At 40.4% G+C, this 24,434-nt stretch overlaps 1 protein-coding gene across 2 annotated transcripts in view; it reads right to left on the bottom strand.

Moving 5' to 3' along the window:
* Positions 1-24,434, bottom strand: part of CA11 (carbonic anhydrase 11) — a 1,198,011-nt gene that overhangs the window by 139,457 nt on the left and 1,034,120 nt on the right. For both annotated transcript variants that reach the window (XM_073657763.1, XM_073657762.1), the window contains one exon: positions 11,140-11,294. In XM_073657763.1, coding sequence (XP_073513864.1) covers positions 11,140-11,294 — 155 coding nt within the window. The remainder of the gene's footprint in view (positions 1-11,139; positions 11,295-24,434) is intronic.

The raw sequence follows: 24,434 nt of genomic DNA, 5'->3' as shown, positions 1-24,434 counted from the left end.
TTGTAAATGGATTTAAAGTGTATTCATTCAAATTAGAGAGACAATTTAAATTAAAAAGCTTAGAGCTGCCTCCACCACAGGGGGGCTCGCTCGACCCACCAGCGGACAGGCACCAGTATTGGGAGAGGGGGGTTGGCCGTCAGGGTTCACCGCGGCTCTGGCACAAACCCGGCGACACGGAGGTGGCACGGGCAGGAGCGGACTGAACGTGTCGGCTTCTCACTTTTTGGATTTTAGAAGGGCATGACATGCCTATATCTGTGTCTCCCCCTCCTTTTACTCCTCCACCTCTTTTCTTTTCGCATGACTATATGTACTTGTCACTTTTCCATGTGTTAGTTGTGTCTTCTGAGCAGTTTGTCAGCTTTTGGACACCTTTGAAGGTGTTTTCTATGTGTTTCTATGTGTTTTTGTTTGCCTGCCATTGGTTTTAACGGTGTTCGAAGGTGTTCGACGAACAGTTCGACGAACAGTTCGGCGAACACACGGGTGTTCGACGAACTGAACCGAACTCGAACACTACGGGGGTGGCTCAACACTATTTATTAGTAAATTGTGGACAGAGGCACCACTACCCCCTACTAAGTAAGTACTGAGGCCATCTCTTTCCTTCTCTTTCTTCCACCAACCAATGTCATCCCAGCCAGTTTGAGCTCCTTTTTCCGATATTTCAATTGGTTCATAGATCAAGCAGTTTACAGAAACCCAGGATGTCCAGTTTTGGAAGCAGCAGGCAGACATAATAGCGTGAAGTGTACACAATCCACTTACGTGGCAGACACGTCACTCGCAGAGCATACGTTTTAAATATTTGTGTTTCTTTTTGTTTCCACTATCACATTAAAAGCACTCCATTTTAGTCCTCTTTTTATTCTTGTTTTCTTCAATTCCAAAAATATGACCATACAAATAAAACACTTAAACGCTTGCTAATCATTTTTCATTAGCAAAGTTTGTTCAGATAGCTATTATCCTTCATAACACAGAGCTGCCTTCCACATCTTAGCCTTCTCCTTTTTTGATTCCTGCTCTATTTTCACCATTTCTGTAGTGTGACTTCCAGTTGCTTTTTCCCAGTCTACTCCATGGGCAAAACACCAACTCTCTCTTTTTAATGTGACCAGCAACATGCCAACACGTACACACCTTCATAGATATCATGACTCATGGCAAAAGAATTAATTGGGCAGAGTAAGTGGGGTGGTGGTGTATAGACACAGTTACAGAAGGGCAAACCTGCCAACTTTTAAAAACAGGGAGAGGGACAAGTATGGAGGCACTTAAATGTAATTTATTCCTTTCATTGAAGCTTCTTAGTGTTTTCACCCATTGCAAGTCCCTTTCATTGCCTCCTATATAGTATAATGTCCCCGCACTGTCCCAAAACAGTATTATGTCACCACAGTTACCACACACATTATAAGTCCCCCAGTGACCCCAAACACAGTCCTGGAGCACAGTTGATAGCCCACAGTCACTTCCACCCACAGTATGATGCTTACAGCTGCTCACATAATATGAATCCTCCTACAGAATGATGTATCCACTGCCCCTCCAAGCAGTATGATTTCCCCCACAACACCTCACACAGTATGATGCCGCCTACACAGTATGGTGCCCCCATAGACCCCAAGACAATATTTTTGCCCCAGCACAATATGATTACTTATCAGTCCCACACAAAGTATGATAGCACCCACAACACCTCACATATTATGATGCCCTCACTGCTCCTTACACACTATGGTGCCTCAAGAGCCTCTGACACAGTGTTTGGTCTCAACACAATATAATCACCCCAGTGACCTCCCAAAAAGAACTATGATTCCCCCACAGTCCACAAACACAATATGATGCCCCCATAGTCACTCTCGCCCCCAAAATCCCCCACACAGTATTTGGCCTCAACACAATATGATGGCCCCTGTGATGCCCCACAAAGTATGATCCCCACACACAGTATGGAGCCTCCACAGTCTTCCCACACAGTAAGATGGCCCCGCAGGCCCCTAAACTAAATTATGTCCCCCAAAAACTTTTACAAGTACTGATGGATAAAAAAAGAAATCTACTCACATCATTATGTTCCCTTATGGTGCTACTCTTCTCTGCATGTAGAGTAGGGCTCTGTGCAGCAGACACAATATAGTGATGTAATTGCACCTGCTGCAAGGAGACTAAGACTCACAGGTAGAATGCTGTACTAGATGCCGCTTTCAAAATTGTATTCAACTGTATTTGTATCCTGAAGAACAGAGGGAAGGGGTGAGCTGCCATCTGGCACCCACATGGTTCAGTGCTATTAGTGGTAGGCTATGTATATTTCCCAGCTTCTAAAAAAATAAAAACTTTATGGATCATATAAGCTCACCATCTTTCTAATACAAACTAAATAGAAGTGTATTAGTTTTATAATATGCAGAAAAATGATTATAGGTTTGTACTTCTGGACAATTTGTATATATAGATTTTTTTCAGTGAGAGAGAGGGAACGTAAAGTGAACCTGACATAAAGGCATTGGCTTAAAGGGAACCTGTCACCAAGAAAATGCAGTCCAATCTTAAGGCACCAGGTTATAGGGTAGGGGGAGCTGGGTAGTTTGGTATAAAGATTTGTGAGGAAAAATTCTGTGTAACCTATGTTTTCATCATTTAATCCTTTGCTCTTTCTGGAATTTTCAGTCAAGTGGATGGTCCCATCAATGACTGACAGCTTTCTTTGTATAAATGTGCATTCAGAGACAGTCACTGATAGGACCGCTTACTGAACCCAAAATGACAGAAAAAGCAGATGTTTAAATGACTAAAACGTGGGTTATACTGATTCTTTTCTCACAAAGATATATATCAATCACTCAAGTCCTCCTGTTCTACAACATGCTGCCCGCAGAATGGATTACATATTCCCGGTAACAGGTTCTCTTTAAGCAATTTGGATAATGACATGAATAAAGAATCAGATTGTTTGAAAAAGTTAAATATTTTCTTATATTAGAATGATATTGGCCATAATTCATTAAAGCAATTACACCAGAAATCTATAGTAAATGGCTTTGAAAAGTAGCAAAATATTTGCAAATTGCTGAATTAGAAAAAAAAGTTGCAACTTTTGACAGTTTACACTAGTCTCTTCCAGTTTTGCCATCTTATATAAATGGGACAGGACAAGGGTGGGACAGGGCCTGGAGTGGAGAAAGCTTTATGGAGAGGCATGCACCTCTTAATGAATCAGGATTGTTTGACTCATCAAGACAGGCGTGGTTTCAGCTGGTCTTAATGAATCGGGAACTAAGTCTCTAAAATCGAAGTGAGACTTTATTTTTACTTTATTGTCTTACATTTCATACAGGAGATAAAATCTCAGAGAGAAGCACATGGCCATTTTAATTTTAAAATATATTTTGTGCAGAAGAACATATGTAAAAGACAACTATGAATAGATATCCCAACTATTAGAATTTTTTGGCTAATCCCTGCCTACAATTTTCTTAAAATTGACTTGAATTTCCAGTTTTAAAAACTATACCAAAATGTTCTCATTCACTGAAAGGAAGAAAAGATCTTGGAAATGGTAATTGTCACGATTTAACCAGTCATGGTGCCCTAGGGACCCAGTGAGTGACAGCTCAGCTGCTCTAAAGAATTAGGGGTGTGCTGGGCTGTCAGTATTCTGAGTGACAGTGCAGCCATCCAATCAGAGGCAGGGGTATGCTCAGCTGATTACCTGGGTATTTAGCTGGCTGACAATGGTCAGACCATTGCCAGTAGTAGCTTTGCTCAGTGGTGTGTGTGCCTTGTGCTTAAAGTTATGCTATCCTGATCTTTGTTGGCTGACCTTGGACTCTGCCTTTTGACCAGTTTCTTGTATTGCCCCTTTGTCTTTGACATACTCTGACGTTTGCTTTCTGACCTCAGACTTTGCCTTCTGACCATTCTTTTGCCTTACCCTTTTGCCTTTGACGTACTCTCCTTGTATTTGACCCCAGATTCCTTGACTTCCTGGTCTCACGACTAGCCCATGAGTAGTGACTCAGCATCACAGGAATGAATTAAAGCTCAAACTGTATCATATATTTGTAGAAGCTTTCGTTATGCTTTGATTAATCATTAAGTTAGTGATTATCTGCAAGCTAGCCTAGTGGATAATTACATAATTAAGATTTTAAAAATATGATTGTATGCAAAGATACTAAAGGGTAACATTTGTTTTATTTATTTATTTCTTATAAATCAATAGTATGCCAGAAGATAAGAAACAATGAAATATATTATATTGGAAAAATCTGCTTCTTTCTCCCCCACGACTGATCTTTTCTCTGTAAACTCTACTCAGTGGTCAAATCTGTGTTCAGTAAAGACAGATTTTCACAGTACTGAGAGAAGGTGCTGCTTGGTGCTTATAAGAGTCTTAGAAGAGGGGAAGGTGGAAGAGGATGGAGGAGCTAGAGATAGATATGTTCTTCTGCAAGTTGTACTGAAACAACAGTAACACTTTAAACTTTTTGCATTTTAAAAGTGTAACTGTCGTTTCAGGGGAATCCTCCCTATTTCTATATTTGATAGCTAGTTACTGCATTTTTTGTGGCATTGCAGTGACCAAAAAACTGAATTTTGGCATTCTTTATTTTTTACCATTTACGGTGTTTACCAATCGGGTTAATTATATTTATAGTTTGATAGAGCAGACTTTTCTGAACGTGGTGATACCACATATGTGTATTTTTTTTATTTGTTATTATCTTAATTTTTAATGCGGTGAAGTGGGGGTGATTTGAACTTTTATGTTTTTTTACTTTTTCATATTTTTTAAAACTTTTTGTTTACTTTTCATTGTACTTGTTAGTTACATTAGGGGACTTGAACATGTGAATGTCTGATCACTTGTACGATATACAGCAATGCCACAGTATTGCTGCATATAGCAAAAGTCATAGTCTTCTTTGAAGCCCGGTCACAGATTGTCATAGCTACCCATCGGCGACCCGCAATCACATCACAGTCACGCCGATGGGTGCAGCGCCTCCATACCAGCTTGTTGTTAATGCCACTGTCAGAGTTTGACAGCGGCATTTAACAGATTAGCAATCGTTGGCACTTCATGCCGCCCGGGAAGCAGATGCTGGTTGTAACACAAAGCCATTGCACCAGTTCACCCCATGAGCCTGCTTCATACACCCACTTCCAACTTGCGGTGTACATTTAAACTATTTATAATTAGCATGAAAACTAATTTTTCCATAAAATAGAATAAATAACAATAGCAAACCAAAATAATTTTTACTTACTGTTGAAATTTTAAACTCCATGCATCCAAAAAAATCAAGAAACCAATAGAAATTTCTAAAATATAGTTATAGAAACTCATTATCCATTGAATCTTATTTAATTAAAATATTTCAATACCCTTGAGTATATTTGCCTTTTTATAATTTGGTCCAAAATTCTGCGTTTTCTAGCTTCTTAATGTAGATTCACAGTAGTTAGGTTTAGGGTTTTTTAGGACAGCTTTAAATGACTGATGGGGGAGTGGTTAAAAATCACCCATACTTTTTCTGAAGAATATATTTTAATCCACTTACAGAAATGGAAAATCCATAATTTTTCAGCATAATCTACCTGTTTTTCAATACACTTTCCCCATATGTCAACAAGATTACTCATTCCCTCATTAAAACATGTGATGAGTTGAGCTGTGACCCATTTATGCACCTGTTATGATTCTGGTGGGCACTGCTGGAATCCAATGGTCAGAAGAGTAAGCTGTAGTTAAAGTCTTTGGAAGTAGTACTTGAAATTATAGAAGAAATCCCAAATAGAATAGAAACAGTCTGGCTAAGACAGTTTGCAGGGCATGGAGAATGAAGCTAGATTGAAAGCAAGACACAATACTTAAGCATTGAGTTACAGTTCCATATGTTCTTAAGTAGGCCCAAACAGGAAACAAGTTGGCATTAATGGGAACAACCTCGGCCATCTCAGTAAAGGCCAATTCCAAGATACAAAATTGTAGCCTCCAATGGGAAGGAGAGGAAGTGCTGCACAATTTCTCAAGGTGTATAAAGCAGTCGCTAGTGGTCAATCAGCAGAAAAATAACAGAATCCTAACAGCATCGTGATCGAAAACACTTAATCATACATAAATCTTCATCCTTGTAGGACTTCTTTAGGGAGACCAAACAGATGTTAGTCAAATTAAGCAAGATGAGAACTGTAGAAACGATGCTTTAAAACCTTTGGCATCAGTTGTGGACATTGACAGGTGTCCAGCTCCTTTATGGCTGACGCTTTTGCGATCTTCTGTAAACTTCTCTATCCATTCATATACACTTTTTCATGACAAAACAAGTTCTATATACTATACCCAGTCTTCTATAAACATAAGCACCACATAGATCATCAGTTGGAACCCCAAACAATATAAAGCCCTCCAGGCAAATATGTGTCTCACCAATGGTCATAAGGACCCATACAATGTGAAAATCATGTGACACATACACTACCACAAATTAAAAGACAATACACATAGACCGACGCACTAAATGCGTGATAATACCAGATAATTATTAGAGTATGATAATGGATAGTGGTTAGGCAATATCATATACCACTCGGACCATACAGATCTACCATCTCTAATTGTACCAAAAAATAGACCAGTGCACATTGAAGGCTACCTGATCATATAGTCACAGCAATATATGAGTCAGTGGATACAGCTACCTCTCACAAACTGCTGTACATCCACACAATCACTAGATTTGTGAAAAAATAAGAGACACTCATAGCTTAATAGAAAGAAACCACTAATTAGCTTTCCAGTATTATTAGCAGTGCTCCAATATTAAAGGCGGGCTGCCGACGCGTTTCTCCTTCATCATCAGGGGAGTGCATAGCCCATTAATAGCCCAATGTTCTGCGCCATCACAGAGGTACATATGTTGAGAAGAGATTGTCCCTGTGTATCTTATAAACGCCGCACGCTGATGGCGGAGAACATTGGGCTATGAATGGGCTAAAAACTCCCCTGATGATGAAGGAGAAACGCGTCGGGAGCTATGAATGTCTCTTATTTTTTCGCAAAGCTAGTGATTGTGTGGATGTACAGCAGTTTGTGAGAGGTAGCTGTACCCACTGACTCAGATATATTGCTGTAACTATATGACCAGGTAGCCTTCAATGTGCACTGTTCTATTTTTTGGTACAATTAGAGATGGTAGATCTGTATGGTCCGAGCGGTATATGTGTGAACCGTTTTAGCGCCATTCCCCATAGCGTAGCGCCTGTATCAAAGACAGGGCTACTGCTTCTCCAACGGTCGCACGTCTCCCTGCGGTTCTTGGAGATTGTGCGAACCATCTTACCCTTCCGAGTGCATTAACACGAAGGGCTAAGATAGTTGACAGGTCGGTCGCTCTCCCTCCGTGCAGTTTACGGAGATAGAGCGTATCGCTTTACCCGGTCCGGTGTGCTGTTAACACGGACGGGTTATCAGTTTAGTTGTCCTTTCCACCCGGAAAGTGTTCGGCAGCAGTCCATTAGGCTGCATTGCGGACCCCGGGGTCGGTTGCGTTCCATTAAAATAAAGTTGTCTGCAACCGCCCTCCTAACACCGTAACTGAGGTCTGGAGACCTCCAGCTCTAACTTGTGTTCTGCATGACGCAAATCTATTCGGTTAGCGAGAGAGATTAACTCCTCCAGGGAGGTTGGAATCTCTCTGGTAGATAGAGCATTTTTAGTATACCCAGCCAGACGCTTCCAGAACACCGGGATTAGCGACCGCTTAGACCAATCCAGTTCAGCCACTAAGGTTCTGAACTGGATGGCATAGTGGCTGGCGGTGGCCGAACCCTGGACCAATGCAAATAGCTTAAGAGCCGTATCATGTGTGACCTGAGGACCTACAGTAGGTAAACAGTCTTTAGGGCTCTAAGAAAGAGACCCGCATTAGCCACTACCGGGTCACTCCACTCCCACATAGGGATAGCCCACTCTAAGGCCCTGTGAGAAAGTAACGAGATGACAAAACCCACTTTGGCCCTTTCAGAGGGGAACCGTGCTTCCATCATCTATAACTGAATGGAGCACAGATTGATAAAACCTCTGCAGGATTGGCTGTCGCCAGAAATTTTTTCCAGGAAAGCAAAACGGGGTAATGGGGCAATTGCAGCTGCCGCAGCATTCACCGCAGCGTGTTAACCAGATTGGCCGCCTGAGAAGCTGCCTGGGTCGCTACTGCAGTGATATCAGCCACCGGGGGGAAGTTTGTACCAGAGTCCTAAGTCTGGCCTCAAGTTGCTGTATATAGCGCTGCAGTTGCTTGTTCTCAGCCATGTTCGGCAAGACCCTGACGCTCTGATACTGTTAGGCGGACGGTTGCAACAACTTTATTAAAGTGATAGGCAACTGAACCCCGGGGTCCGCGATGCAGCCACGAAGACTTGCGACCGAACACCCACAGGGTAAGAGTGTAAGGCAATCAACTTAAAGTGTAAATTCCTCCAGTGTTACAACACACCTGGACGGGAAAAGGGATTCGCACTATCTCCATTAACTACACAAGAGATGTGCCACAAATAATCGTAGTCGTAGCCCTGTTAACTGCACAGAGGCTACGCAGCAGGCGCTAGGAAGTATGTGTGACTCACGCTGGCATGTACGTGCTCCAGCCGGTGTGGGACCGGACTGCGGAGTAACTCTCACGTAGCTAACAGGCGGTGCCAGGGATACGGAGCCCGTAGTCTGCTCGAGGTCTATAGCAACCTCCTTGCCGGAGCCAGACTACCAAACGGGAACTACCTGCCTCCCCCAGCTAAGTCTCCCTAAGCCCCACTAAACCTGCCTAAGCGCCGCTAAACCTACCTAAGCGACCTGTGCTAATCAGCTGAGCGAACTCTGGAATCAGCAGGTCACGGAGAGAGCAGCTAGAGAGCATGTGGAGCCAAACAGCAAAGCGTCCACGCAGGAACACAACCTAAGCTCAATGATCAGAGCACCCCGCCATGCTTGTGGGCGGGCTATTTAAAGACTAAGCCCTGCCCACCGTCGCATTATTGGTCACACTACTGAAGACGTCACCCACGACCAATCAGGTGGTGCCGGGTCACCGGATCAGCTGATACCAAACCACCAATCAAGGTCCGCCATGACACGGGCATGCTCAGTGCAGTGCATCCTGGACTTAGACTGCAGCAGCCCTGTTCCCCTCCACAACCTATGCTTATCACTACTAGGAAGAAAGACCCAAGAGACAGCCTGTACATCTCATGCACTGGCTAGGCATTGGGACCAATGATGATGCTAAGCAGCATCTGTCCTGGCTGGACCAGAATGGGAGACCACAGAATCCACTGATGATTCTGACCCAATTTCAGGTCCAGCAACCACCTGACACTTAACAGTATGTGTCACATGATTTTCACATTGTATGGGTCCTTATGACCATTGGTGAGACACATATTTGCCTGGAGGGCTTTATATTGTTAAGGATTCCACCACATTATACCATTTTGTTTAGTCAGGTCAAGTCTCAATTAGGCTGACCTAACATTTGTGATCATTTTTCAATCAGTACACTATGTGTGTCTTTTTACATGCTTTGTGTCTAGTATTATCCAGCATCCAGCTGTTTTAAATAAGGTATAATAAAGAGACATTGTTTTATCTTTTGCTAATTATATTCTAATATTGGGTACCACGTTTTTCGCTACATATTTTCTCTACCACATAGATCGTCAGACCACAAAAAACAAATCACTGGATTCTGCTTTTCTTTCCTGCAAATCACATGTGAGCCAACTGCAATCACAAATGAACTAACGTAACACATTTAAACCTCATCATGGGTGAATGATGAGACAGCGAACTTGTGCGGAAAGTACTGATAAGACAAGGCGACCAGCAGATGTTTTAAGTAGTGATGAGCGAGTATGTTCGGTTAACCCTTTCGGCGAATAAGCTTTAATACATGTGAAGAATGCTCATTTCTTAAGCATTCCTCACATGTATTAATGCTGTCAGTCGCAAATCATGCACACAGGAGTGATTCAAACATATCACCGAGTACGTTGAAAATTGTCGCCGAAAGGGTTAACCAAACATATTCGCTCATTACTAGTTTTAATATAACCAATGTGTAATATAATCAAATTTTTGATTAACCCTACTTAGCCATCCAATGCAGAAACTCCAGTGGTGCTCTCATATATTGACAGAATGACCACTGCAGCCAATCCGTGGCTAAGGAGGTCACATGATGTATTACTTTCATCATACCTACTAAGCCTAAGTGGTGAAGGTAGTAATCTGGGAAATCATCCACTTAGGCTATTAATTGATGGCAAAAGTCATGAGCCTGCTGGTTATACTCAAATAGGTAGCACCTGAGAGCATCTGCACTAAATTATAATAAAACAGATAATTTAAATGATTATTTTAATTACATTCAATAGTCAGTACTATAGGCGGGTGAGGAGCTTGCTGAATGCTATTTTATATTAAAAATGGGTTGTCTAATTTAAAAAAAAAATCTTTCAAGATGTTGGTTCACAATAAAATTTTCAGCTGTCCAATATACTATCATTAACAATTTCTACCGTCTTTATCACTTTTAGTTAATTTTGTGCCAATCTATAATCTTTTTTAGCTGCCATAGGGAGGAAATTGCTTTAATCGCTTCTGGGTTTAGAAGTCATCAAATTATGTAACTAAAGCAATGACAAAGCAGACATCAGGGAACTGGGACGCTGGTAACCCCTTTGGTCACCTGATCTGATGACTTCTTGACGCAGAAGTGATGGGGAGTAGTTTCCTCCACATGTCAAGACTACAAGTGACTATATAACTTATAAGCAGGGTAAAAGTGATGTAAACTGTTGAACCTCTTAATGAGCACACAACTATATATTTTAATGTGAACAATTTTTCAAGCCGGACATAAGTTTATGCTCTATACTCTGCACTCCAATCACTCTTTGCAATGCAAAATTAGAAATCCAAGTTACAACCAATATAAAAGTGTTAAGAAATTCATTACCCCAAAATGTAGCACTTATGTTACACAGTGAATTTCAAAACTTTATATTCCTAACAAAATAACTTTGTATGGCAAAATTTACAAAGAAACTTTGGAAACTCTTTACCTGCATTGAAGTGATATTTAAAGGTCTATCGATTATGATCCAAGTTGCAGTCTCATAACAAGGAGGAATGGTCATCGATCCCTGATAAGTCAGAAACCCAAATGATTCTGGATATAATTCTTCAATGCTTAGATCTTGGATGATATTAACTTCATCTACGAAAAAAGATGTTTGCAATTTAAATAAAGTCATCTTTTAACATTTACAAATACATCAACTGCTTAATTAATTTTAATAAGGTTTCTAATAAAAAACTTACTAAAGCTCATTACAATTTATTTGGGACACATTTCACTTGGACACAGATTATGGCTGCATTGAGGGGCTCAGACAGAGAAGGTGCTTGTAGAGGAAGGGGATGTGGCAAAGAATTCACAGATTCATGGGTTTAAAAAATAAACTATAGAAAAAGCAAGGTTTTACCTTCAAAAGTTCTATCAATTATTTCAAATAGTATGGCATAGAATAAATGCAGCACTGGCAAATTAAGTTTGTAATTAAAGTGGTTGTCCAGTCTAAAACTACAAGTCTGCAGTCACTGTGAGTCAAGGTGAATATCTTGTGCACACTGCGGGTTGTGGGAATTCTTCAGTACCAACATCGGGAGCAGAGGGGGTGTGATCGCAAGTATGTGATTTGTATACATGTGGTCATGTGCCATCTAGATTTTATCTGACCTCACTCATTGCAAGTGTATTAAGCAAGATCGGATACAGTCTAGCCGGAAAGTGTCCAGAACTATGGGAATCTTATACACTTACAAATACAAATGAACACCCCCTGCCGGCACTGACACTGGAGAATCCTGACAGTGAGCAGTGTGTGATGGGAGGATTCACAAGTATACAGTCACACATAGTGACTGTAGACTTGAAGTTTTAGACAGGACAACCCCATCTAAACAATCCACTAGACAACTACAGTGCTGAACATCAGGAACCAAAGAATGAGGGATAGAGCTTGGGTCACCATCAGAGCTTGTCCCACAGCTGACAGTGATTGGTGCTTATTATATGAAGCAGAAGATATATGAATTACACATGCCAAAAATTGAAAATTACTTGCATAAATAATAGAGATTAGCGGATAGTTTGAAATTCAAATTTTCTGGGTTCGACAAATTTTCCCCCAATATTTGATTTGCAATGAATCTCAGTACTGCAAAGCCTCTCTTTGCTTGAAAAATACACATATAACACTCTAAGATCTCCTAAGATTGTAATAAACCCCTTTTTATCTCTATAATGTAAACACAGCATATTAATGTCCAACTATCCACATCCTATCTGGCTAGGGGTAAACAGATGGTAACCGGTGGTAGACAGTGGCCTATTTAATAGCAATCTAAAATATATCCCTTTTGAGGATTCAAAGACTGTGCAAATGGAAGAAGCTGGTGTTTTTTCACATACAGTTGCAAAACTAATCCCTGTTTGGGGAGTATCAAGAGACTTTTTCTTTTCTAAATGAAGAAGCAAGGACCTTAAATATTGGACTATTACAACATGAAAATGTGCAAAAAAATAATATATTGGTTACTACAACACCCACACTTTGTGAGGCATAGAGTCGTGTTTAGCTTTCTCGATTTGGGGATTTTTTCTATTGTTTTTTTTTTTTAAATATGAATTGAAATTTTGGTCATTTGTTCCACAAGCCAGAAAATACACTTTCTGTGATGCACAAGTCTTAATTTCATAAGTTTTCTTTAGTAGCCAAATTCGAATACAGGGTTATTAAATTGCCCTCCTGAGTATGGCACTGACTATGCAGGCACAGCACCTTCTCATATTACTAGAATCTTTAAATTGATAAATGTGCCCCTCCAATGTACTGCATAATGGTTATGTCTTACCATACAGGCACATGGTCAGATATACCACAACTCCTGGGCAGGGGAGGAAGCAAAAGAGAGTATACAGACAGGGCAGCACGGGATCAAAGCTGCAGCTTTCCGTGAAGTAAGACATATCCCTGCCTGTTTAAAAAGAAGCAACAAAATCTTTACTTCATAGAAAGAATCTGCTGCAATCCTATGCTTTCCTGTCTGTATACTCTTTTGCTTTTCCCATTGCCCAGGAGCTGTGGTATGATCAGACCATGTTCCTGCATGGTCAGACACAGCCATTACACAGTACACAGCAGGGGAACATTTAGAAGAATATGTCAGCACAGGGACTTTTTTAACACATCCAATTCTGGAAATTATTTTTATTCCAATATCTATTGATTAAAATGTACTTTGCTTTTCGGACAACTCAAGGTCATTTTCTATTCCAGTTTGGAATGAGCTGAGAGCTCTGACTTCTTAACTCTACACTAAAAAAATCTAAAATGACTGTCTGACTGATCCTTAATTTTTTATAGTGGCTGTGATAGCCCCCAAAGATTGTCTGTGCTAGACTCTGTGATGTAAAAATTGAAAGGCATTATGGGGAAGCCCATGTAGTTTTGACTATTAACATTAGCTCACTCTCAGAGTCTATAGTCATATGTGAAATGGTGCCTGGATTTTTTTTGCTATCCTTGCAACTCAAATTGTAACATATTTAAGTTTTCAGGGGCTTGCTAATTTGATAGCTTTCGACTCAAAGCTTATCCTTTGTGCATCAATCCATTCATCCCTAAATTTTACTTGTGGCATTGGCAACATTTCTGAAAGAAATAGTGCAGAAATGTTTAGCTACTGAATTTATCAGTCATCAGAAATGTTTTTAAACTGGTTTGGACAGTGAGACATCTGATGGTTCAATGGATTAATTTTTTTTTCTCCTATGTACTAGTTTTCAACAATTTCCCTAAAGAATTCTGTAACTTGGCCTTGTGAATTTGCATCTTATGCTGATTAGAAATTAGGAAACATCAACAGCTGTACGTGAGTAGAAATTATGTATCTGATGGATCCTGTATATTTGCACTTCGGTATATAATTATTTTGATCAGACTGATCTAATCAGTGTAAATCAGATACATTACAGCAAAATGTGTTAAATTCTTCCATCAACAAAAACCATAGTTATAGCATAAATTTTACTGAAGAAAATCTGTAAAAATGTAAACATTTCAATGCTATCCAGCCACTGTGCAGAATGTTACACCATGTTCTCGTGTCTTATCGTCCATCCTGAGTTGACCCATTGCATCTGTGATAGCTGTGTTTTTAAATTGATCTAAACCAATCCTGAGTTATCTATGTGTCATGAAGAACATCACAATTTTGGTTTATTGAAAGCAATTAGGAGTACAGAATATACTGCTCTTGCGGTTAAAAAACGCATACAAAAAATTAGATAAGAATAGAAATATAGGACCACATATTCATTTAAAAATGGTTCATTATTTTATATGATGATTCTTCTTTCATAGCCATTTTATTTTACATTGCAACCTCTTATATATCTTGAAAAAAGCCGAATGGTTGGCTTATGGGCTATCAAGCAAATACTGTAAGTTCAACAGGCTGACAGATAGCCATTAATCTTTTTATTTCAGTTTTTTTGCTGATGTTTCCTGTGATTGACAATGTGTTAGTGTCTTTATATGGAGGAAGAATAGCTTGCAATATAAGAATTAACCCCTTAAGCCCCGGAGCATTTTTCGTTTTTGCATTTTCGTTTTTGCTCCCCTTGTTCCCAGAGCCATAGCAATTTTATTTTTTGGTCAATATGGCCATGTGAGGGCTTATTTTTTGCGGGACGAGTTGTACTTTTTAACGCCATTACTAGTTTTATCATATCCTGTACGGGATAAAAAATTCCAAGTGCGGTAAAATTGCAAATAAAGTGCAATACCACAGTTGTTTTTTATTTATTTTTTTTACCACGTTCACTGAATGCTAAAACTGACCTGCCATTCTTATTCTCCAGGTCATTACGAGTTCATAGACACCAAACATGTATAGGTTCTTTTATATTTAAGTGGTGAAAAAAAATTCCAAACTTTGGTAAAAAATAAATAAAAAAATAGCGCCATTTTCTAAGACCCGTAGCGTCTCCATTTTTCGTGATCTGGGGCTGGTTGATGGCTTATTTTTTGCATGCCGGGCTGACGTTTTTATTGATAACATTTGGGGTAGATCCGATGTTTTGATCGCCCGTTATTGCATTTTATTGCAATTTTGCGGCGACCAAAAAACGTAATTCTGGCGTTTACAATTTTTTTCTCGTTACGCCGTTTACCGATCGGATTAATTCTTTTTTGATTTTGATAGATCGGGCGATTCTGAACGTGGCGATACCAAATATGTGTTTGTGGGGTTTTTTTTTATATATTTTATTTTGAATGGGGCGAAAGGGAGGTGATTTAAACTTATATTTTTTTATTTTTTTTTATATTTTTAAAAACTTTTTTTTTTTACTTTTTGCATGCTTTTATAGTCTCCATAGGAGACTAGAAGGAGCAACTATCCGATCGCCTATGCTACATACAGGGGACGAGCAGGTCCCCTGCATGCAGCAAAAATGGTCCTGTGCTATGAGCGCCGACCACTAGGTGGCGCTCATAGCGACAAGATCATGACAACCACAGGCGTCTGCTGCAGACCCTGGGTTGTCATGCACGCCCATCGGCGACCCGCGATCACGTGACGGGGTCGCCGGTGGGCGGGGCTTATGACGCGCTACCTGGAAGCGCGCGTTAAATGCTGCTGTCGGAGATTGACAGCGGCATTTAACATGTTAACAGCGGCGGGTGGATCGCGATTCCACCCGCGGCTGTTGCGGGCACATGTCAGCTGTAAGAATCAGCTGACATGTGCTCCGTTCAGTGAGGGCTCAGCGCAGCAGCCCTCACTGAACGGGCAGTACGCAAATATGCGTACTAATACGTCCCCGGTAAGTAAGGGATTAAAAAATGTGAGCAAACAGCATGACTATTGGCAAATACACTCCCCAACATTGAAATTGTTACACGTAGAAGAAAAAGTCATGGACTTAAGAAAATCACAGGATCTATAGACATGTTAATGGAATGCATATGATAAAAAAAAATGGAAATACAATTTTCAAAAATCTTCATTTATTTAGCATAAAGTATGAGTGAGAAGGGCAGAAAAACACGTACTTAGCCATTCTTGACATGCTTGACTTTTGTTGTCATTTTTTATTTATTTAAATATTGATTATCCTCCCCTCTTTAACCAAACTGAAGCGTAATTTAAAGAAACTGAAAATATGCTCCACGTAGGTTCATGATTAGAAAAAAAGATGGGACAAGAGCGGGCAGTATGATCACTGGATGTATTGTGTCTAAAGTAAATGATTCAACAGAAAAAATAAAAAGACCTTTTATATTTAACATGAAAAACAGCACAGGAATGTGTGTTTAGAAAATGGGATTGCATCAGAAAATCAATGTAGAATCATGTCCCAAAAGCAACCATCTGCAACTGGCCACTTAACTTGGGTGGCGTGAGTGCTTGTTTAATATTAGACTATAAGAGCAATAAAGCAGGCTAAAAATATTATTTTAACCAGTGTACACAATTTTGTAGGTAAACAGTAATGTATAATTTTCAACATTATGGATATTTCTTTTTGAAAAAAATTTGCCTTGTGTCTTTTAAAGTGCAGGAATCACATTTTCAGTGATACACAAGCTTTGAAATCAGTATTTTATTTTAGTTTCATAATTAGCAATGAGGGGTTTAATACTGACCCTCCTTGCTTGCACTGTGTGAAAAAATTTAACTATTAAGATGCTGTTACTGCAGTATATACAGGGGTGGATTAAGAGTAGCCAAGGCCCCGATACCTGATGTATCACCTGATATGTGACATGATCCCCCTTTGATAAATCATGTGATAGTTCTTGTGGGTAACATACAGGTTCTCTGGTGCAGATCTGTAAATGGAAAAAGACAGATAGTGGCGTGCAAATTTTCCCCTTGGGTACAGGACTATGCATAACATAGCGCTATACAAAATAGAACAAGGGTGGGAAATACATTTCCTCAAGGGGCCACATTGTTGATTGTTGTGGAGGTCGAACCGATAGGCTGAAATTAATTCTGCTCAATATTAACATATTATTTATAATTATTTTTTACATGAATTGTATGACTTAATATTGAATACAATTAAGTATGCTGACATCCCCCTAAATACAGTATGTGACCCTACATGCAATATGAGCCCCCACATAGCCTTCTACAAACATATGAGCTTCCAAATAATCCCCCTATATACAGTATAAACCCTACATGGCTCCCTATATACAGTATGAGCACCCACATAACTCCCTATATACAGTATCAGCCACCATATCGCCTCCTAGATACAGTATGAGCCCCCCATAGCCATCTATATACAGCATGAGGCTGCACGTAGCCATCTATATACAGCATGAGGCCGCACATGGCCATCTATATAAAGCATGAGGCCGCACATAGCCATCTATATACAGCATGAGAGCGCATGTAGCCATCTATATACAGCATGAGGCCGCACGTAGCCATCTATATACAGGATGAGTCTGCACATAGCCATCTATATACAGCATGAGCCCCACTTAATGATCTGTATACAACATGAGGCCGCACGTAGCTCCCCAGATACAGCAGGGGGTCTCACGTAGCTTCCCAGATACAGCAGGGGGCCTCACGTAGCTCCCCAGATACAGCAGGGGGCCGCATGTAGCTCCCAAGATACAGCAGGGGGCCGCATAGGGCTCCTCAGATACAGACGGGTCATGCGGCACTCCCCAGATACAGCAGAAGGCCGCATGGCGCTCCCCTGATACAGCAGGGGCCGCACTGCGCTGCCAAGATACAGCAGTGGGCTTCATGGCACTCCCCAAATAGAGCAGGGGGCCGCACGCAGTCACAAACACACGCAGTCATGCCCACATGCGGTCACGCACACACACATGCAGACTTGCACATATACGGGTCACAGAAATGTGCATACACACAAACATATACAGACATATACAAAGACACATACAGGCATAAACATATTTGAAACACAAAAATACATATAAACAGACATATCACACATACATAGATAACACAATGATATCTGCACACACACACACACTGTGTCACACACATGTCACTCACCATTCCCCTGCTCTCTCCCGTCGTCCAACTCCTCTCCGGTGGTAAGTAGCAGTGCAGCGCACACTGCGTGACGTCACTTGAGCAGACACAGCCGCGCACAGGGCCGTGTCTCCTAGCTGTGACGTGGCCGGGCCAGCACAGAAACAAGTTTACTTGTGCAGTGCGGGCCCAGCTGAAGAAAAAGCAAGGGCCCTGCACAGCTGCTGGAGGAGCGACCCTGAGGCCCCCCGGCCCAGCCCACCAGGATATGTGCTCCGCATACATTATAATGAGGGCAATCTTGCCATGGGCCCCACAGTAGCCTCGGGCCCGAGCGGTAGCCCAGATTGCCCTCATTATAATCCGCCTATGAGTATATCACAGATCTATTTATTCACAGTCACACTGAGTGACTATACAGCTACACCACTTCCGTATATCACTTAAATCTTTGAATTAGCATTAAAAGGCTGACTATTATTTTTAATATAGTACATCAGCACTAAATTAGTACAGTACTATTGCATTAAAGGGGTGGTCTGAAGGCAAAGTAATTTTGCTCCTAACTCCCTATTTGATGCTATAATCTAATCTGCTTTCTAATATTCTTGCTTTAAAAATTCCCTACTATTCCATAACTACACTGTCTAACAGCTATTGTATTTTTTCCCAACTTCTTGTGTGATGATACTTCATTTTATTATCCCACTGCATGCTCAGATACTGAAACAAAGCATCATCAGGGGGTAGGGTCTGCGGTCACTGTAACAGCCTCTGCCTCCTTCCTGAAACCAAGCGTAACCAGTGACACTCGTTTCAGGGGATGTGCTGACCCTGCTGTCTCCACCATGCGCTCTCTCCCATGTGCAGCGCTGTTGTCTACTTAGATGAATAGAGAACAGAGCGGTGTCAGAATACTCAGCAGTGCAGGATACTAGCGCCGCCACAGCTAGTGATGTCACTGGTCTCTGCCGGGAATTCTGACACCACTCTGTTCCCACCTTATTGCTATTCATCTAAGCGGACAGCAGAGCTCACATAGGGGAGACAGCTGCTGCACAAATTGCACAGGGGAGACATCGTACAGGGGAAGACATCACACAGGGGAGACATCGCACAGGGGAGACATCGCACATGGGAGACAGCGCACTGGGGAGACAGCGCACTGGGGAGACAGCAAGGACAGAACCGCCCTGAAAACGAGTGTCACTGATGATGCTTCATTTCTAGAGGGGGCAGCGGCTGTGACAGTGACTGCAGCCTCTGCCCCCTGATGACGCTTCGTTTGAGTATCTCAGCATACACTGGGATACTGAAACGAAGCATCATCACACAGGAAGTAGGGAAAAAATGCAATAGCTGTTAGACAGCATGGTTAGGGAACGGTAGGGATTGCTTAAGCAAATATATTAAAAATAAACTTTGATTATAGCATCAAATAGATAGGGAGTTAAGAGCAAATGACTTTGCCTTTGGACCTCCCTTTTGGGCATTTTTCTATCCCTGTCCTGTGTGCTCTGGGCTCCTTTCCATACACATTACAGGCATAAAATGGCATTCCTTGGCCAGTTTGTATCTTTTAAATGTATCTGTATGAATCTGATTCCAACTTCTACTTCTTCTTGCCCAGTTTTTCTATTAAGATTATATCCTCATCGTTCATGATTTTAGGTAAACTACCTTGCTCAATTGTCATTTAAAAGCTTTAAAACAACTCTGATATTGGAATATTTGTATTATCATAGTACACTTCATCAAAAAAAAATCCTGTTGATCTTAAACTTGTTTAGTATTTTCTATAATTACACTGTGTGCAGAATTATTAGGCAAGTTGTATTTTAGCGGATTATTTTTATTATTGATCAACAACTATGTTCTCAATCAACCGAAAAGACTCAAATATCCAAGCTTAATATTTTTGGAAGTTGGAGTGTTTTTTTTTTAGATTTGGCTATCTTAGGAGGATATCTGTTTGTGCAGGTAACTATTACTGTGCAAAATTATTAGGCAACTAATTAAAAACCAAATATAATCCCATCTCACTTTATTTTCACCAGGTAAACCAATATCTGTGCACAAAATTTAGAAATAAACATTTCTGACATGCAAAAACAAAAACCGAAAAAATTAGTGATCAATATAGCCACCTTTCCTTATGATGACACTCAATAGCCTTCCATCCATAGATTCTGTCAGTTGCTTGATCTATTTTCGATCAACATTGCGTGCAGCAGTCACCACAGCCTCCCAGACACTGTTCCGAGAGGTGTACTATTTTCCCTCCCTGTAGATCTCACATTTTATGATGGACCACAGGTTCTCTATGGGGTTCAGATCAGGTGAACAAGGGGGCCATGTCATTATTTTTTCTTCTTTTAGACCTTTACTGGCCAGCCACGCTGGGGAGTAGTTGGATGCATGTGATGGAGCATTGTCCTGCATGAAAATCATGTGTTTCTTGAACGATACTGACTTCTTCCTGTACCACTGCTTGAAGAAGTTGTCTTCCAGATACTGGCAGTAGGTCAAGGGGTTGAGCTTCACTCCATCCTCAACCCTAAAAGGTCCCACAAGTTCATCTTTGATGATACCAGCCCATACCATTACCCCACCTCCACCTTGCTGGCATCTGAGTCGGAGTGGAGCTCTCTGCCCTTCATTGATCCAGGCTCTGGCCCATCCATTTCGCCTTCAAGAGTCACGCTCATTTCATCAGTCCATAAAACCTTTGAAAAATCAGTCTTAAGATATTTCTTGACCCATTCTTGACGTTTTATCTTATGTTTCTTGTTCAAAGGTGGTCGTTTTTCAGCATTCCTTACCTTGGCCATGTCCCTGAGTATCATACTTGTGCTTTTTGATACTCCAGTAATGTTGCAGCTCTGAAATATGGCAAAACTTGTGGCGAATGGCATCTTGGCAGCTTCACGCTTGATTTTCCTCAATTCATGGACAGTTATTTTGCGACTTTTTTGGCCAACACGCTTCTTGCGACCCTGTTGACTATTTGCCATGAAACGCTTGATTGTTCAGTGATCACGCTTCAAAAGTTTGGAAATTTCAAGACTGCTGCATCCCTCTGCAAGACATCTCACAATTTTTGGACTTTTCAGAGCCCGTCAAATCTCTCTTCTGACCCATTTTTCCAAAGGAAAGGAAGTTGCCTAATAATTAAGCACATCTTATATAGGGTGTTGATCTCATTAGTCAACACTCCTCCACATTACAGAGATGCGCATCACCATATTTACTTAATTGGTAGTTGGCTCTCAAGCCTATGCAGCTTGGCGTAGGACAACATGTATAAAAAGTATCAAAGTGATCAAAATACGCATTTGCCTAATAATTCTGCATACAGTGTATTTTGCTGCTATTGGTGCCTCTAATAATTCTGTCTTTTCACCAAACCACTAATATTGTCCTGAAAAATAGTTGCTGCACACTGGCTTTAGAACACTTTCTGAGTGATAAACCTGTTCAAAAATATGAGCTGAAGTAATTTAAAATTTCTTATTTTTTGATTATGAGTCATTTCTCTGTTTTAATTACTATAATATATAAGGTACTGTTTAATTTTTATCCAACTGCTTAAACAGTTTATTTAGGCTTTCCTCTTCAACAATTAATTTATTCATACATACAGTACAGACAAAAGGTTTGGACACACCTTCTCATTTAAAGATTTTTTTGTATTTTCATGACTATGAAAATTGTACATTCACACTGAAGGCATCAAAACTATGAAATAACACATGTGGAATTATATACTTAACAAAAAAGTGTGAAACAACTGAAAATATGTCTTATATTCTAGGTTCTTCAAAGTAGCCACCTTTTGCTTTGATGACTGCTTTGCACACTCTTGGCATTCTCTTGATGAGCTTCAAGAGGTAGTCAAAAGAAATGGTTTTCACTTCACAGGTGTGCCCTGTCAGGTTTAATAAGTGGGATTTCTTGCCTTATAAATGGGTTGGGACCATCAGTTGTGTTGTGCAGTAGTCAGGTGGATACACAGCTGATAGTCCTACTGAATAGACTGTTAGAATTTGTATTATGGCAAGAAAAAAGCAGCTAAGTAATGAAAAACGAGTGGCCATCATTAATTTAAGAAATGAAGGTCAGTTTGTCCGAAAAATTGGGCAAACTTTGAAAGTGTCCCCAGGTGCAGTTGCAAAAACCATGAAGCGCTACAAAGAAACTGGCTCACATGAGGACCGCCCCAGTAAAGGAAGACCAAGAGTCACCTCTGCTTCTGAGGATAAGTTAATCTGAGTCACCAGCCTCAGAAATCGCAGGTTAACAGCAGCTCAGATTAGAGACCAGGTCAATGCCACACAGAGTTCTAGCAGCAGACACATCTCTACAATAACTGTTAAAAGGAGACTTTGTGCAGCATGCCTTCATGGTAAAATAGCTGTTAGGAAACCACTGCTAAGGACAGGCAACAAGCAGAAGAGACTTGTTTGGCCTAAAGAACACAAGGAATGGACATTAGACCAGTGGAAATCTGGGCTTTGGTCTGATGAGTCCAAATTTAAGATCTTTGGTTCCAACGACCGTGTCTTTGTGCGACGCAGAAAAGGTGAACGGATGGACTCTACATGCCTGGTTCCCACCGTGAAGCATGGAGGACTAGGTGTGATGGTGTGGGGGTGCTTTGCTGGTGACACTGTTGGGGATTTATTCAAAATTGAAGGCATACTGAACCAGCATGGCTACCACAGCATCTTGCAGCGGCATGCTATTCCATCCGGTTTGCGTTTAGTTTAGTTGGACCATCATTTATTTTTCAACAGGACAATGACCCCAAACACACCTCCAGGCTGTGTAAGGGCTATTTGACCAAGAAGGAGAGTGATGGGGTGCTACGCCAGATGACCTGGCCTCCACAGTCACCAGAACTGAACCCAATCGAGATGGTTTGGGGTGAGCTGGACCGCAGAGTGAAGGCAAAATGGATAACAAGTGCTAAGCATCTCTGGGAACTCCTTCAAGATTGTTGGAAGACTATTTCCGGTGACTACCTCTTGAAGCTCATCAAGAGAATGCCAAGAATGTGCAAAGCAGTCATCAAAGCAAAAGGTGGCTACTTTGAAGAACTTAGAATATAAGACACAATTTCAGTTGTTTCACACTTTTTTGTTAAGTATATAATTCCACATGTGTTAATTCATAGTTTTGATGCCTTCAGTGTGAATGTACAATTTTCATAGCTATGAAAATACAAAAAAATCTTTAAATGAGAAGGTGTGTCCAAACTTTTGGTCTGTACTCTATGTATAAAAAGCTAAAAGCTCCTGGTGAGATGATGTATAGTTAATTCTAAACAAATTACTGATATATATTTCCAAACTTTTTTTTTTCCCAAATTCAATTTTGATAGGGACATTTTTCTGAAAGCCCTCTTGATCCACAGCGGACCTCAGTTGTCTCTTTCAATATTTGCCATTTTCCCAGGGCCAGATCATTCTTTGAAAATACTTCATGTTACTTTGAATAACACGAAAAATTTAAAAATTACCTCTCTCAGAATTTTTTATATGCTATAGGTCAATCCAAGTTAGTTCAATGTACCATTTCTTGAGGTTAGAAATACAGGTGCATCTCACTAAATTAGAATATCATAAAAAAGTTAATTTATTTCAGTTCTTCAATACAAAAAGTGAAACTCATATATTATATAGAGTCATTACAAACAGAGTGATCTATTTCAAGTGTTTATTTCTGCTAATGTTGAATATTTCGGTCTTTATGACCTTATTCAGAATCATGATTCATTTGAGCAGATCAAAGGTTGCCATTCGCCACAGATTCACCACCCTGAACCAGGATTATAGGGGGTTTAGCCACCTTTTAGCAACATTTATCTCTACTGCGCAACCATATCTGACCCATACCCCTAATCTCAGGAACACAGGGGCTGCTATTTGAATTATGATCAGCCGGAATCTTAGTTCTACACATATATGTATATGAAATGATTGATCTCTAGTGTACATTCTGAAGAATATTTTTTTCTATATACACTATATTTTGACTCTAATAAAATCTTCAAAACAATGCCGTATTCCACTAATTTTTATATTTGAAGGGTTGGGACCCTATCCATGCACCTAATGTATGCGAAAGAAGAGCCTTTCTTCTATTGATAAATTAATATTCTGACAAATCAGAATTTTGGGGGATTGATTTGGGGATCTGTGTGGCTGGGAATTGATTAAAAACAATAAATTCTTATTCTCAAATCTCCTTGGTCCTG

This window comes from Phyllobates terribilis, unplaced genomic scaffold (assembly GCF_046119375.1).
Source record: "Phyllobates terribilis strain yellow unplaced genomic scaffold, ASM4611937v1 Scaffold_12__6_contigs__length_324123572, whole genome shotgun sequence".
Lineage (NCBI taxonomy): Eukaryota > Metazoa > Chordata > Amphibia > Anura > Dendrobatidae > Phyllobates > Phyllobates terribilis.
The sequence above is the reverse complement of the archived record's forward strand: the minus strand, read 5'-3'. Positions and strand labels throughout refer to the sequence as shown.